General features: G+C 40.3%; 3 protein-coding genes across 3 annotated transcripts; all 3 read right to left on the bottom strand.

Annotated features, from left to right (window-relative positions):
• Positions 1–1,013: 1,013 nt before the first annotated feature.
• Positions 1,014–3,410, bottom strand: LOC149392042 (putative receptor protein kinase ZmPK1). Its single transcript, XM_089620446.1, has one exon. It carries the CDS (start codon positions 3,408–3,410, stop codon positions 1,107–1,109), a length of 2,304 nt encoding a protein of 767 aa, XP_089476572.1. The 3' UTR covers positions 1,014–1,106.
• Positions 3,411–5,080: 1,670 nt separating this feature from the next.
• LOC149392041 (putative receptor protein kinase ZmPK1) lies at positions 5,081–8,567 on the bottom strand. The gene is made up of 2 exons (XM_089620162.1): positions 8,429–8,567; positions 5,081–7,726 (listed from the first exon to the last, which is right to left on the bottom strand). The coding sequence occupies exons 1-2, from the start codon at positions 8,445–8,447 to the stop codon at positions 5,451–5,453; spliced, it is 2,295 nt and encodes a 764-aa protein (XP_089476288.1). The 5' UTR covers positions 8,448–8,567; the 3' UTR covers positions 5,081–5,450.
• A 96-nt stretch (positions 8,568–8,663) lies between these two features.
• LOC149392040 (protein MRG1-like) lies at positions 8,664–12,527 on the bottom strand. Its single transcript, XM_089620163.1, has 10 exons — positions 12,273–12,527; positions 11,959–12,012; positions 11,832–11,845; positions 11,124–11,287; positions 10,894–10,934; positions 10,712–10,816; positions 10,310–10,389; positions 9,732–9,901; positions 9,323–9,419; positions 8,664–9,010 (listed from the first exon to the last, which is right to left on the bottom strand). Exons 1-10 carry the CDS (start codon positions 12,432–12,434, stop codon positions 8,917–8,919), a joined length of 981 nt encoding a protein of 326 aa, XP_089476289.1. The 5' UTR covers positions 12,435–12,527; the 3' UTR covers positions 8,664–8,916.
• Between the last annotated feature and the right edge of the window lie 804 nt (positions 12,528–13,331).

Raw genomic sequence — 13,331 nt, 5'->3', positions numbered from 1 at the left:
AGTTACAGAATTATCCCTAAAAAAAGGAGAGGAGATCAAACCCAAAAGAAGAAAATGGCCAAATGAAATCAGGCTATTGAAGTCTCTGCCATGATGAAGAAGGCGATGGAGAGAAATTTTTTTTACGAAAATAGCGTTTTAGCCGTGCAACATTTTTTAGACATCGTTGTATTTTAAATTTTTTCAATAATAGCATGTATTTCAAAATAGATAAATTCCTTATAAATGGAATTGTAAATAATAAATAATCCCAAACAGTGAGCAAGTTAAAAAAAAACGTAAACATAAAAAATAAAAATAAAATCATTATTTACAACCCAGAAAATATTATTTGCGTACAAAAAATAGCTACCCGATCGAAGCAATTACCACCTTAAAAGACGAGTAGGCGAGTAAACAATTAAGCTAAAAAGAGGGAAGCTAGAAATTGCCTGGCTTATTTTTATTTTCAAATTTTTTGCTTATAATGACTTGCTTCTCATTCTTAATCTGAGAATGCCTGATTTCATATACGCATTTCTTATTCTGCCCTCATTTCAAACGTTCATCTTTGCATAAAACATCTAGATCCTTTTCAAACTTGCCGACAATGGTAAAGGAAAACAATATTCGGGAAAATATGAAACACATTTTAGATTTATGTAATAGATATTATATTGTACTTTTTGGATATTTAAATCGTGAGATATTCTAAAATAAATTTCAAACTTGATGTATTTAGAGAATTTTGCATACATTTCGATATAGTTACAGAATTCTGCATACTTAAGTCGACTAACATTAAGTCAATTACTTGGTTCTTTATGCACATAAATTTCAAATACTTTATCTTTCACTTCTTTATTTCATTTATTTTTCTTGAAATTACTTAGTTTAGTCAATTAAATCATTCCACTCTTATTTGCTATATTATACTCTAGTTTGTGTTATATTGGATTGGATGAGCACAGAAAGAGCACAAACTACTTGGTAAGCAAACCATCCAACTTAAATCATAAAAAAAAAATGTACAATAAACAAGATTAGCGAGATGTAAAAACCTGATATGACACATATTAATTCGAGCAAAAAAAAATAAAATCTAATGAATTTGGAAAAAGGGTTAGCTAATGGTATTGAAGCATCTCAACGACTTGTCGCATGGTGGGTCTCTCATCCCTCTCTTCTTCCACGCAACACAGAGCCACTCTCAACATAACTCCCATACGCTCTTCATCGTACTCACCGCCCATCGACGCATCAACGATCTTCTCCAAAACCACCGCCATTTCGCCACCGCACGCGCTCACGCTCTCCTTGACCCACCTAACCACCCCTCTCCCCGGGCCTTTCCCGGTCAACAACTCCAAGAGAACCACCCCGTAGCTGTACACGTCGACCTTGGACGTGATGGGCTTGTTCGTCACCCACTCTGGAGCCATGTACCCTCTGGTCCCTCGTATCCTCGAGAAGCACAGCTCGTCGTCGTCGCGATCTCCTCTCTTCAGAAGCTTCGAGAGCCCGAAATCCGCCACTTTGGGTCGGCACTCGGAGCTGAGAAGAATATTCTCCGGCTTCACGTCGCAGTGGAGAACCCACTCCAAGCACTCCTCGTGGAGGTAAGCGAGCCCTTTGGCGGTCCCCACGGCGACCTCGAACCTCTTGTGGGACCCCAGGGCTTTCTTCGATATGTTGTCCTTGAGCGAGCCTCGCTCCATGTGCTCGTAGACCAACAGCCTGTGGTTTCCCTCGGCGCAGAACCCCCACATCTCGATGAGGTTCATGTGGTTGACTCGCCCGATGCTGTTGACCTCCGCCAGAAACTCGGCCTCGCCGCCGGAGAAGTAGTTGTCGAGGCGCTTCACGGCCGCGGCTCGCGAGTCCGACAGCACGGCGAGGTACACTGTCCCTCCCGCGCCTCTCCCGATCTCCCTCGAGAACCCTGACGTGGCCTTCTTCAGCTCCTGGAAGCTGAACCTCCTGAACCCTGGCGCGTCGGCGCGTGAGCTCACGCGCCTCCGGACCAGGCACCCCCGCACGAACGTTACGCAGACGATCTCGAGCCCTGCCACCCCGCAAGCGAACCAGAGCGCGAACGTGACCGTCTCGTTCCCGCGCGGTCTCTGGTACTCCCTCGCGACGAACTCCACCGTCGATGGTTCTGCGGAAGAGCAGTTCTTCGTCGGCGGCGGTGATCCTCGATCGGCGGTGGTGTTGGGAAGCCTGGCGTAGACGGCGCCGGAGAATCCGGGCCTCCGGTAGCCGTTGTTGAGCCACATCTTGGGGAAGCATCTGAAGCAGCCATCGGCGGCGTAGAACGAGTACTGAAACCCCTTGCAATGGCAGAGATTCAAGCATACATTCTCGCACTCCCTCAGAGTGTAGTTGTAGTAGATTCCGTAGTCGTAGCCGTAAAACTCCGCGTTCGGAATCTGGAGGAATCTCGACTCGCCTGCGTTACAAGAGAGCTCGAATTCCGGTTCGCAGCCCTTAGTCCAGTCGGCGAGGTTCTTCATCTTGTGTCCTTCCAAGCAAGAGCAGCTCCGACCGGAAGGAGAGTATCGGCACAGGCTGTTCGGTCCGCAAACGCCGTGAATCCTGCAAGGGTTCGAGAACGCCTGCCACGTCACCACCCACTCCGATTCCGGGTTTCCGATCCGGCTGTACAGTCGGACGTTTCCGTCGTGGTCGAGCTTCAGTCTCCGGTGAACGTTCCTCTCGCCGTAATCCGACGATATGAAGGTGAAATCGTCGGAGGAGCTGAAATTGCCGAGCGAGTCGAGCACGGCGATCTTGGAGTTGTTGTAGGTTGATCTTCCGGCCTGCCACGTCAGAATCCAGGGGAACGGCCAGTAGACGCTGGAGAGAACGCCGTCGTCGAAAGCAAGCCGGAGAACGTTGTCGGTGTCGAAGAAGAGCTTGTACGAGCCGGATGAGAAGTCTGTTAGGGTTCGAGACGAGACAAGCTTCGCGTATCGAGTGATCGGCTGGTTCGGGAGAATTGTGTCCGTCGGAGAATCGAAGCTCTGCCACAGAACATCTCCGGCGGACGAGAGCAGGACTAGGTTACCGGAGTCGCGGATTCGGAGCTCGAACGGCGCTGGCGATCGACGATAGGCTTTTCCGGCGGTCCAGACGACGCGGAGACCACCGTCGGTGAGCACGAGGTCGCCGGCTTTCGAGAGGATGAGTCTCGAGGCTTTTCCGTTGACCGGAATGTCTCGATTCGCTGTCCAGACGACAGTGCGGTGAGGATCGTTGAACCACACGGCGAAGCAATAGGCGTTGATTCCGACCGGGAAAAATCCGGCGGAGAAAACTCTGCTCGGCGAGGTCAAAACGACGTTGCCTTGTTCAACCGAGAGAGATGAGCCTCTAGTTAAAGTATCGGACGTCAAAACTCTGTGAGAGTTAACGGCCACGAAGAGCATACATGAGATGAAAAAAGTGCCCATATTAAACATGAAAAATGATTAAAAAAAAAAGCCAGCTTTGGGTTATATATTAAAACTGACAAGAAACTGAACAAAATGATTGATGTTTAAGTACTACTAGTGACCAAAGATTTGGAAATGGTCATAATTGGTCTTGTTTTGTAATTGTGGGTATATATATGATTTCCAATCCCATCACAGTCAGGTTTTGGTATAAGCAGCCCCTCTGAATAATTTATAAAATCTCTCATGAGAATGATTCATATATGTCATATACCAATACCATAGTGTATAAGCAAAATTAATTCGTGTCGGATATGATAATGGAAATTTTAAAATCTATACTATTGTTTATCATCTCTCATGCATAATCATAATCGTATACGATAATGAAGCTCATAGAATTTAATAGTCAATTCTAATTTTACATAAATTTTTAAACTATATGCCGCCATCCTAAAATTATAAAGTCATAATTGATATTATCAGGAAGTATTATTACATATTTATTCAAGTTGTGCATTTAATAGCTTTTGAATATAAAATAGAAGTTAATGAAAAAATAATAATTTTTACTAAAATGCTAGAACAATAAATTTTGTCGGTATAGATATAAGTACAAGATATGTTTATATATTCTGTTTTTGGATGAACGTCCTAATTTTATTTTATTTGCTCCAAATATGAACGTCCTAATCACTATATATATATATATATATATATATATATATATATATATATATATATATGTATGTATAAACCATCGTTGTATCGGCTATAGGACTTTTTAGAAAACTAAATCGTTACGTTTGTTTGGGCATGTACTGTACGAGAGAAAATTGATTTTTATGCAGCAAAAAAAAACTTTATGATTATATATTTTGTATCTAATAATTAAAAATTTGTGCATATTTTTTTGTATGGAAAAAAATACCCAAGTTTTCAAAATACTTTAAATAAAATTATCTCCATAAAAAACTTGTCGAAGTTAGTTCTATCTTCATAATAATAAAATAAAACTCATAGAAGTCAATCATCATCACAAAGACGGTCACTAGTTGACATAATTAGACCATTAAATACAATGAAATGTCATCAAAATTAAAAGAAAGTCCTTTAAAAATTATTTTAGATTGAGCTTGTTGGTCTTCGGTGCTTCGAAATCTATCAGAACTCATCAAATTTTATTTTACAATATATTTATAAGGTCCTCTATGTCTTCTCCAAATACATGCCAATGTTAAAAAAAAGTAAAAAAATAAAAATAAAAAAAGAAGAGAAAACTGACATTTTTTAAGGAAAAAAATGTCTACAACCACCACTTTCTTTGTGATAATAATGGATTCCAATGAGGTTTCGTGGAGATAATTTCAATGTTTTTTTTTTGGCAGAGAGGAAAAAGTTGTTATTTCGAAAACTTAATTTGTGGTTATTAATACTTTTTAGCTAAAACTGAGATGAATAGCTGTCAACTTAATAAGTGTACAAAGCTACATATATTATGTAAATCATTCTTATATCACATATCTTATACACATGCACAAATTACAAGAAAAACATTTTTAAACTTCAACATGAAAGTCTACATTTTCTGGGATTTGAACTATGTAATCTCAAACTTTAAACTTTCACAGGAGGTCTTAAACTTTACACACACACACGCGCGCGCGCGCGCGCGTGTGCTATTTAATACAAAATGTCCTTTTTTTTTCCTTGTTTGGGAACAAACTGTCCTCTAATTAAATACATAAACATCACAGTTGCAACTAATCTGATGTAGCTTTCTATTATTAAACATACACTCGTAAATCATGTTGACAATAGCCGGTGCAAGTCAATAATGACGCGCTCATAAAAGATAAAGCCGCCATTAATAATGCTTATGTTGGCTTTTATGATTGACTTTGTATTGCGTCTAAATTTCTGTTAGGAACAATAATAACAGTGCACAAAAATTTATAGCACTAAATCCAGCTTTTTTCTGTAGTCGTAACACAGATTTAATGTTGCATTTTTCAACTCTGAAACTTGGGGTAATCAGTGATGTAGGAGAGACTTGACTACTTGGCTCATCGTAGGCCTTGATTCTTTCTCTTCCCCGACGCAATCCACAGCGACTTTCAAAAGAGTGACCATCTTTTCCACGTCATAGTCACCTTCCATGAACGGGTCCAGAATCATATCAATCCACGATTTCACATCAGCCTCGCCGATTCCATTAGCCAGCATCTTCTTTACCCACCCAACTACTTCTCTGTACTCTGTCTCGTCTTTCGGGCTTTTTCCCGTTAACAGCTCCAACACCACGATCCCAAAGCTGTACACATCCACTTTAGCCGTTATGGACTGGTTGGTGACCCATTCCGGCGCCATGTAGCCTCTCGTCCCTCGGATCCTTGAGAAACTGGGATCCCCTAGCTCTCCTCGTTTCAGAAGCTTCGAAAGCCCGAAATCGGCCACTTTTGGACAGTAGTTAGAGCAGAGAAGTATGTTTTGAGGCTTCACGTCGCAGTGCAAAACCCACTCCAAGCACTCTTCGTGGAGATAAGCAAGCCCTTTTGCCGTGCCTACCGCTATCTCAAACCTCTTTTTCCAGTCGAGTACTTTTCCGGACAAGTTATCTTTCAGCGACCTGTTTTCCATGTACTCGTACACCAATAGCCTGTGCTTTCCCTCGACGCAGTAACCCCACATTTCAATCAAGTTCATGTGATTTAGCATCCCGATAGTGTTGACTTCCGCGAGAAACTCAGCTTCTCCGTGGCAAGTCCCTGTGAGCCGTTTGATCGCGGCGACTCGAGAATCGGGAAGTACTCCTCTGTAAACGATTCCTCCCGAGCCTCTTCCGATCTCTTCGGAAAAGCCCCATGTCGCCTTCTTTAGCTCGGGGAAACTGAATCTCTTGAATCCAGTCACGGCGAGAAGGTAATTTCTCACTTCGGCCGAATCCTCGTTGTTGTTGTCTCTGTTTAATAAACCCCAGACCAACACAGCACAGACAATCTCTAGTCCTCCGACCCCCAAGGCAAACCAGAGCAGGAACTTCACTGGCATGTTCGTGTGGCTCTGTGTGTACGTTCTGGCTTCACTTTTAACGACTTTCTCCGAGCAATTCAAACTGAACTCTCTGATGGAGACGTTACGAGTAGTTTTTGGTAGCTTCAGATAGGCATCGCTGAAAAGGCCCAGCCTGTGGTGACCATTGACAAGCAAGGACTTGGGGTAACATCTGAAGTAACCAAGAGGCTTGTAAAAAGCGTATTGGAACCCTTTACAGTCACACATCTGTAGGCAAAGATTTGCACACTCCATGAAGGAGTACCGGTCCGTGAATCTAAAATCGTAGCCGTAGAAGTCGGTGTTTGTGAGCTTGATGAACCTGGATTCGTTTTTGTTGCACGTCACGTTGAATTCCGGTTCGCAACCGAGTGACCAATCAGCGCCGTTTCTCATCCTATGCCCCGGAAGACAAGTACATCTTCTTCCAGACTCTTCATATTGACACAGGCTGTTCTCGCCGCAAATTCCGTTGATACTACAAGAATCCGCAATTGCTTGCCACGAGACGACCCAGCTCTCCCCTGGAGTTATTCGGCTGTACAGCCGAAGATTCCCATCGTAGTCAAGCCTTAATCTCCGGTGGATTCTGGTGCCGTAATCGGCCGACATGAAAGTGAAGCCGTCGGAAGAAGTGAAGTTCCCCAAGGAATCGAGCACCGCAGTTTTGGAGGAGTTGTAGGTTGAACGTCCGTTTCTCCAGGGGAGAAGCCATGTGGCAGGCCAGTACACGCTGGAGAGCTCGCCGTTGTCGAAGATCATCCGGAGAATGTTGTCTGTGTCGAAGAAGAGCTTATAGAATCCGGAAGACTTGTTGGTCTGGCTTCTGGAGGATATTAATTTGGTGTATTTAGTCAATGGTTGTTCCGGAAGAAGAGTGTCCGTCGGGGAATCGAAGCTCTGCCACAAAACAGCACCATCGGAAGCAAGCAGGACCATGTTTCCGGAGTTTTGAAGTTGCAGCTTTGCCTCCGCCTGAGAGAAAGTTCCGGTGGACCAAACGACAAACGACCCAGCGTCGTCCAGAACGAGATCGCCAGTTTTTAGAAGAGTCAGCCTCGATCCTCTTCCGTTGACCGGGGCATCACGGTTCGCCGTCCAAACGACAGCAAGCACGGCCTCGCTGTAGAGCGGCTCGGTGAACCAAACGGCAAAGCAATACGCGTTGTTTCCTACGGCGTGAAATCCCGCAGAGAACATGCCGTCCGGAGAAACCAAAACGTCGCCGTTTGGCGTCCTTGGGGATATAAATGAACCTGCACTCAGAGTATCAGGCCTTGAGAATGAAAATGGAGGAATTATTGTCAAAGAGAGAAGGCAAATGATCATGATAATAGTCGCCATGGATGAATTCTAAGCAACTAATTTTTTTTTTCATGAGATATCTATGACCGGTATGAGTAATTCTCATATTAATTAGAATCCCTATTAATTATCGTGCATTCAATTCAGTAGGTAGTGGGTCATTGGTTAGATGGTCTATATATACGACGGCTAACTATTATTGAACTTGAAGACCTAACTCATATTGCCTCAGGATGGCCATCGTCATTGGTCCATGTGGAGAGAAAATGTCAACGCATGAACAGTTACCGGATTTCAGCTCAGAATGTTTTCTGGGGAAAAATTAGCTGTGTCCATAGAAAGCTATTCTCCAAATATTTTGTCTCGGATGGTGATACGACCGGCGATGGCCAAGTGAAACAAGCCTGCCCTTAATTGAATGTAGAATTATTGCCAAAGCTAGCACTAGCTAAGCATAATTGACTTTTCTAAACACAGATATCTCTATCTACAATATTTCCCTGATGATTTGAATCAGGCTATATAACTAAACTCACACCCATATTGAACGACCACAATAAATACATTTTATAATGAAGACTCACTTATTAAACAAGACAAAATAACTATTTACCATGCAAGGACATGGATTCAGATAGCGTTACTTTACGTACCTCGCTTTGACAGATGCATCGTAAGTAAGCGCAAGGGACACAAACGCGAAACACATTGTCCTCGGTCAAGCAAAACCTAAGAGAAAGTATTACTGATTGACGTGAATACCAGTTAAAGGGAACGTACCAAATTGTTTCTCAGACGCAAAAGGCCGGTAATGTTTATGTAAGAAGTACTTGATCATGTATTGGATGACTCAACTCAAAACAATAGGATCGCCATTAGTGTCAACAATGGGGAAAAAAAGTGAAGATATTATTATACATGATAATATTATAGGGGGTAGATAGTCCACGCTCAACAAAGGATATTACATGCGTTCAAGAAGACCAAACAATAACATAAATCCAGATTACAAGGCATAATCATTTCTTCGCTATCGTCAAGATTGTGCAGTAAGGAAAAACGGGCTATGTAAAGAGCAAAAAGACCACATCGGCTTTTTTCTTCAGATGTACAGATTACTGCACGGACGTGCTCACTGGACCTAATCTTCTTGCATGTTGGTGGTGCTCATTTCAACATCTTCAGCCACATGGTAAGTAGAGAGGAAAAACCCACTCTGATTCTTCCTCAGGAATCTGTACAACCACAAATACCATTAATTCCCAGACTATGCAATACCAAATTTATTTATAAATGAAAAAATGGAAGATCAAGTCTATTAATGGTAATAATAGCAATAGAAAAATCAAACCAGTGTTCCAACTTTATTTCTGCAAGAAATAAATTTGCTATGAAGTTAGCCTTGGACAAGTTCTATGAAAATGCAAACAAAGATAGGAACCTTCGTACATTCGAACAAAATCTTTCTAACTTAAACTACAATACAACCTTGACAGAAGGAGCAATTAAATTTATCATGGTTTGAAAGGATAGGTAAGACGACTTACTTAAGAAGATCGACTAGTTTTTGTTGCAAGTCAATCAATTCAACCTCTTCAATTGTACCATCACTTCTAGCATCCGACAGTAGTTCAGGAAATTTAACTGCAAGAAAACAGAACATAACTATAAAAGTGCTCAAAATAGTGGGAAAAATAGTCATAAAACCAAAACAAAGAAATTCACACGCTAGTTTATTAAGAAATAAATTTGCAAGAAATCATTAACACAAAGCATCTAATTTATATATAAACGGTAGTAATGGTTGCAATATATAAATTTCGAACGACATAGCTAATAAATGTAAGATAATATCGCCCTATGGCTACCTGTAGTTTGAAAGATACCATGTTGAAGATGTAATAACTCTAAAGACAATAAATTAGGTTGGTTAAGCATCAGAAGGTATGCTCATACCAAAAAGGCGTAGTAGATGTTCAGCCCCATATACAGATGAAGGAGATGTGCCAACGGGAGTTGCTTGCTCATACTGCATCCGCTCGCCTTTGTAGAGAAGCATCGCTGGCAGTGCTTTATCAAAGTAAGATTGAAATAATCTCACGAATTGGTCAACTGAATCATGTAATCTGGATAAGAAACATCACTTTTAACACTTAAAATTGCCATTAAAGGGCTGCACAAGGTAAGTGTAAATAATTCGAGAAGATGCCTGCTCGGGAAAAAAATTTAATACATCTACTCATCGAAGGTTTTGACCAAAGAGATGGGCATTTAAACCAGATAGCTATGAAGGAAACACTTGGCAAACAAAAGGTAGGTTCAAAAAACAGATATTGTCCTATTTTCAAAAAACCAAAATTGATAAATAACAAGGGCTTTTGACTCAACAGCTGTATTGGTGTGATAACTACTTTCATCACTCTCCAACATAAAATGGAATAGCATGAACTGAAGGCCAGCACTTATAAAATTAATTCTGTGAAAACTACAGATGAATTAAAAAAAAATGGCACACAAGCTGAGAAATGACTTACGACCCATCCTTCTGTTCTTTGTACTCTAGATACTTAACGAATATGTCCTTTACGCTTGGAATTCGGGGAAGTTTAACAAGCTGCAAAATAAGACGAATTGCTCTGATAATTATGGCAGTTTTTAGACAGGTAACGTATTAAAATGCAATTTTCTCAATAATGGAATGATATGCAGAACTATTGATAGCCTATTTTATACCCGTTATATATCTTAGTTATAAATCAGTATTATCAACTAACAAGAAATAACATCTAAATTAGCATAACTAACCTTAGTTTTTTTTTTTTTAATTCAAATTAACCTGAGTTATTCTAGAAATATAATATAAGCATCCATTCCATTCGCAAGAACCCCAATCCACCCATATGTATGGCCGAGCAATAATAATAACAGATACACACCTTTCCCATATGATTTACAAATTCACAATCATCCAACAATTGCTTCTTTAGTGTGGGTGGTATTTGGATGCTCACAAGCTTTTCCATGGGTATTTCCTCTTTATCCTAACATAAACGAAAATATATTCTTAGTAGAGCTATCAGTACAAATTATAACCAATAAGAAAGGAGAGCCAACATACCTTAGTAGCAGAATCAACGTTTTGTTTTTTGACATCAGCCACTGCAAAATTCGATAAACATTATGCAGAAAAGTGAATCCCCAAGGAATTACAAAAAAATTCAGTTTACCACAAGGCTACTTCACAAAAAACAAATTCATTAAATTTTGTCAGTAGGTCGTCTCGGGAGAAAATGCTACTGATATGCGTAGTTGAGAGTCTAGAGAACCAATTCAAAAGAAGAAACTGACAATTACTATCCGATTTAAGGCTTGAACTTGAAGAGCATCCAGGCTGTCTCTTCTTTGCATTATTTCTTTTCTTTTTCCCCAGCGGGCAATTTCCCAGCGGGTGAGTCAGCAAATTCTCTTCTGTGTCTTCCATTAACTGATCTGCGAGTAACCACTCATCCCAACTGTTCAAAAAAATCAAAAGTAAATAGAAGGAGGAAAAAAAATCGACCATTTTGCAAAGAGTAAGGTATGATAAAGTATATATCTTTCAGTCGCTTACATCTCCTATGGAATATAAACAAGTTATTTTTAATAAAACAATGATCGCAAACAAAATTTTAATCTCCTTCGACTTTAAAACAACTACCCGCAAGTTTGAGACTTTCTATGAAGCAACAATTGTTAAGAGTATAAAGGCAGTCTACTAGAGTTTGTTAGAGGCAACTAGCTTGCAAGGATTAGGTATACTGATTATGTATTAATCATGAGCATGTATTATTTAACCTCGATCAATTCAATGGCGAGTCTAGATCATTTTACTCAGCCAAACACTATTTTCAGTATTCACAAATCCCCTCTGCGGAATCAATTTGTACCACCAAAATTGATCAACATCGTAGCTAATCATTTGCTAGTGAAAAGTTCGCAGTGCAAATTTTGTAATGGAAAACTAATTACGACCTGAAGAATTCAATTTTGTAAAATGTAGAGGAAAGATGAACTCACCGTTTCTTCCAGCCCTGTAGAACATAAGATTATAGAATTAAAAAATAACAGTGATTATCAGTCAACTGTCTCTCAGAACCATAGAGAGTTTTCTTAACCAAATCTTTTTGCACGATTAGGTACTTACAATGTAGTGGACCTTATACTTGAGACCATCCTCCCGGAATTCTATTTTTATTACCTGACATGAAAACACGTATCAAACAGAACCGAATTCCTGAACTAGATTCGATTATCATATCTGATAAATAAAATAATAATAACACTGAATACATTTTACTCGAAGGTCGAGAGAAACGCATCAGAAACCTGAACCGAAATCATTTTCGATTTTTGAAACATCACTACTACGAAACTAACAATTGTCACTCGAATGTGCTTCCATCACGAAATTCTCGCAACCGAAAACATAATCCAGAGAGAAATAACGAGTGGATATACCTTAGCACGGTAATAGGCACCCTTGAAAATAGCGAAGACAACTTGGTCGACGGAAAACCGGGGCGAGTCGTTGATGGCTTGGGTCACGGAGTCAGTTTCGGTCTTTAAGACGTCGGAAACGGTGGCGGAGGAATCAGCGACATCGGGGTTAGAGGTTTCCATTGAGCGAAAAAACCCTAACCGGAGCTTTTGGCCGATGGCTCTCTGCCAAAGCTGGTTCTGCTTCAACTCCGTCGGAGACAGAGAGACACGCGGAATAATGGGAAATTTTGTTTTTATTTATTTATTTATTATTTGTATTTTGTAGTAGACGGAAGCGCTATCCCAAAGTCCGCGGAAAATAACGGCGCTACTAACGATCACGTTCTTCTGCCACACCGCTTTTTTATTATTTGTCGTTTGATTCTCAATCCTTCTATAAGATAAGTGATGTGTCGTTTTCATTTACGACTTAACCATTCATGTGTCGTTCAATATTACCATTGAAATGCATCGAATTTTTGTGAAATTATTTTTAAAATGTTATAATTGACTACATAGTTATTAATCATTAACCGAAAAAAATAAAATAAAAAAATAAAAAAAATTCGTTTTTAGAAGTGGAAATGGCATCAGAAACTTTATAATTTTGTTTGGACGTTGCTTTTTATTTTTTTTCAAGTGATGGTTCTAAAAAACAAAACCTTAGCCTCTCTCCCTTCTCCCCATGTAAAAAGTTAAGATCTTAATTTCATTAATAAAGGCGCTTTTTTTAGGACATGAGGCTTGGTGGTAATCATCAAAGGACTCTTAATATGGAGAAGGTATTTCTCTTGTTTCTTCTTCATGTTTTCGCATTCGCGTCTTGTGCTCAGAGCCGTCGTCATTTCTACCACTACGAGTCTGTTTTCATCGTGCACACCAATTTTGATGGATTGCGTCTCTAATGGAGAGTTTTTTTTTTTATATAATTTAAACATGAATCTGATTTTTGTACCACTTGAATTTCATTAAATCTGAGATATAGTTTTTTTTTTACGTGGATATCAGCCGCGCAAATTGTCTTTGAATGCAATCGGC

Source organism: Urtica dioica, chromosome 7 (genome assembly GCF_054948205.1).
Source record: "Urtica dioica subsp. dioica isolate 48M chromosome 7, U.dioica_male_clone48M_v1_H2, whole genome shotgun sequence".
NCBI lineage: Eukaryota > Viridiplantae > Streptophyta > Magnoliopsida > Rosales > Urticaceae > Urtica > Urtica dioica.
This window is presented reverse-complemented; position numbering and strand designations above follow the sequence as displayed.

What these genes read in the sequence shown, in the direction of transcription:
- LOC149392042 (XM_089620446.1), bottom strand. Translation starts at nt 3,410, where the DNA reads ATGCTCTTCGTGGCCGTTAACTCTCACAGAGTTTTGACGTCCGATACT.
- LOC149392040 (XM_089620163.1), bottom strand. Translation starts at nt 12,434, where the DNA reads ATGGAAACCTCTAACCCCGATGTCGCTGATTCCTCCGCCACCGTTTCC. An exon ending in GTGCCTATTACCGTGCTAAG is followed by an intron (nt 12,013 to 12,272) that starts GTATATCCACTC and finishes TTTTCATGTCAG; the next exon opens with GTAATAAAAATAGAATTCCG. An exon ending in ACATCTACTACGCCTTTTTG is followed by an intron (nt 9,420 to 9,731) that starts GTATGAGCATAC and finishes GTTTTCTTGCAG; the next exon opens with TTAAATTTCCTGAACTACTG.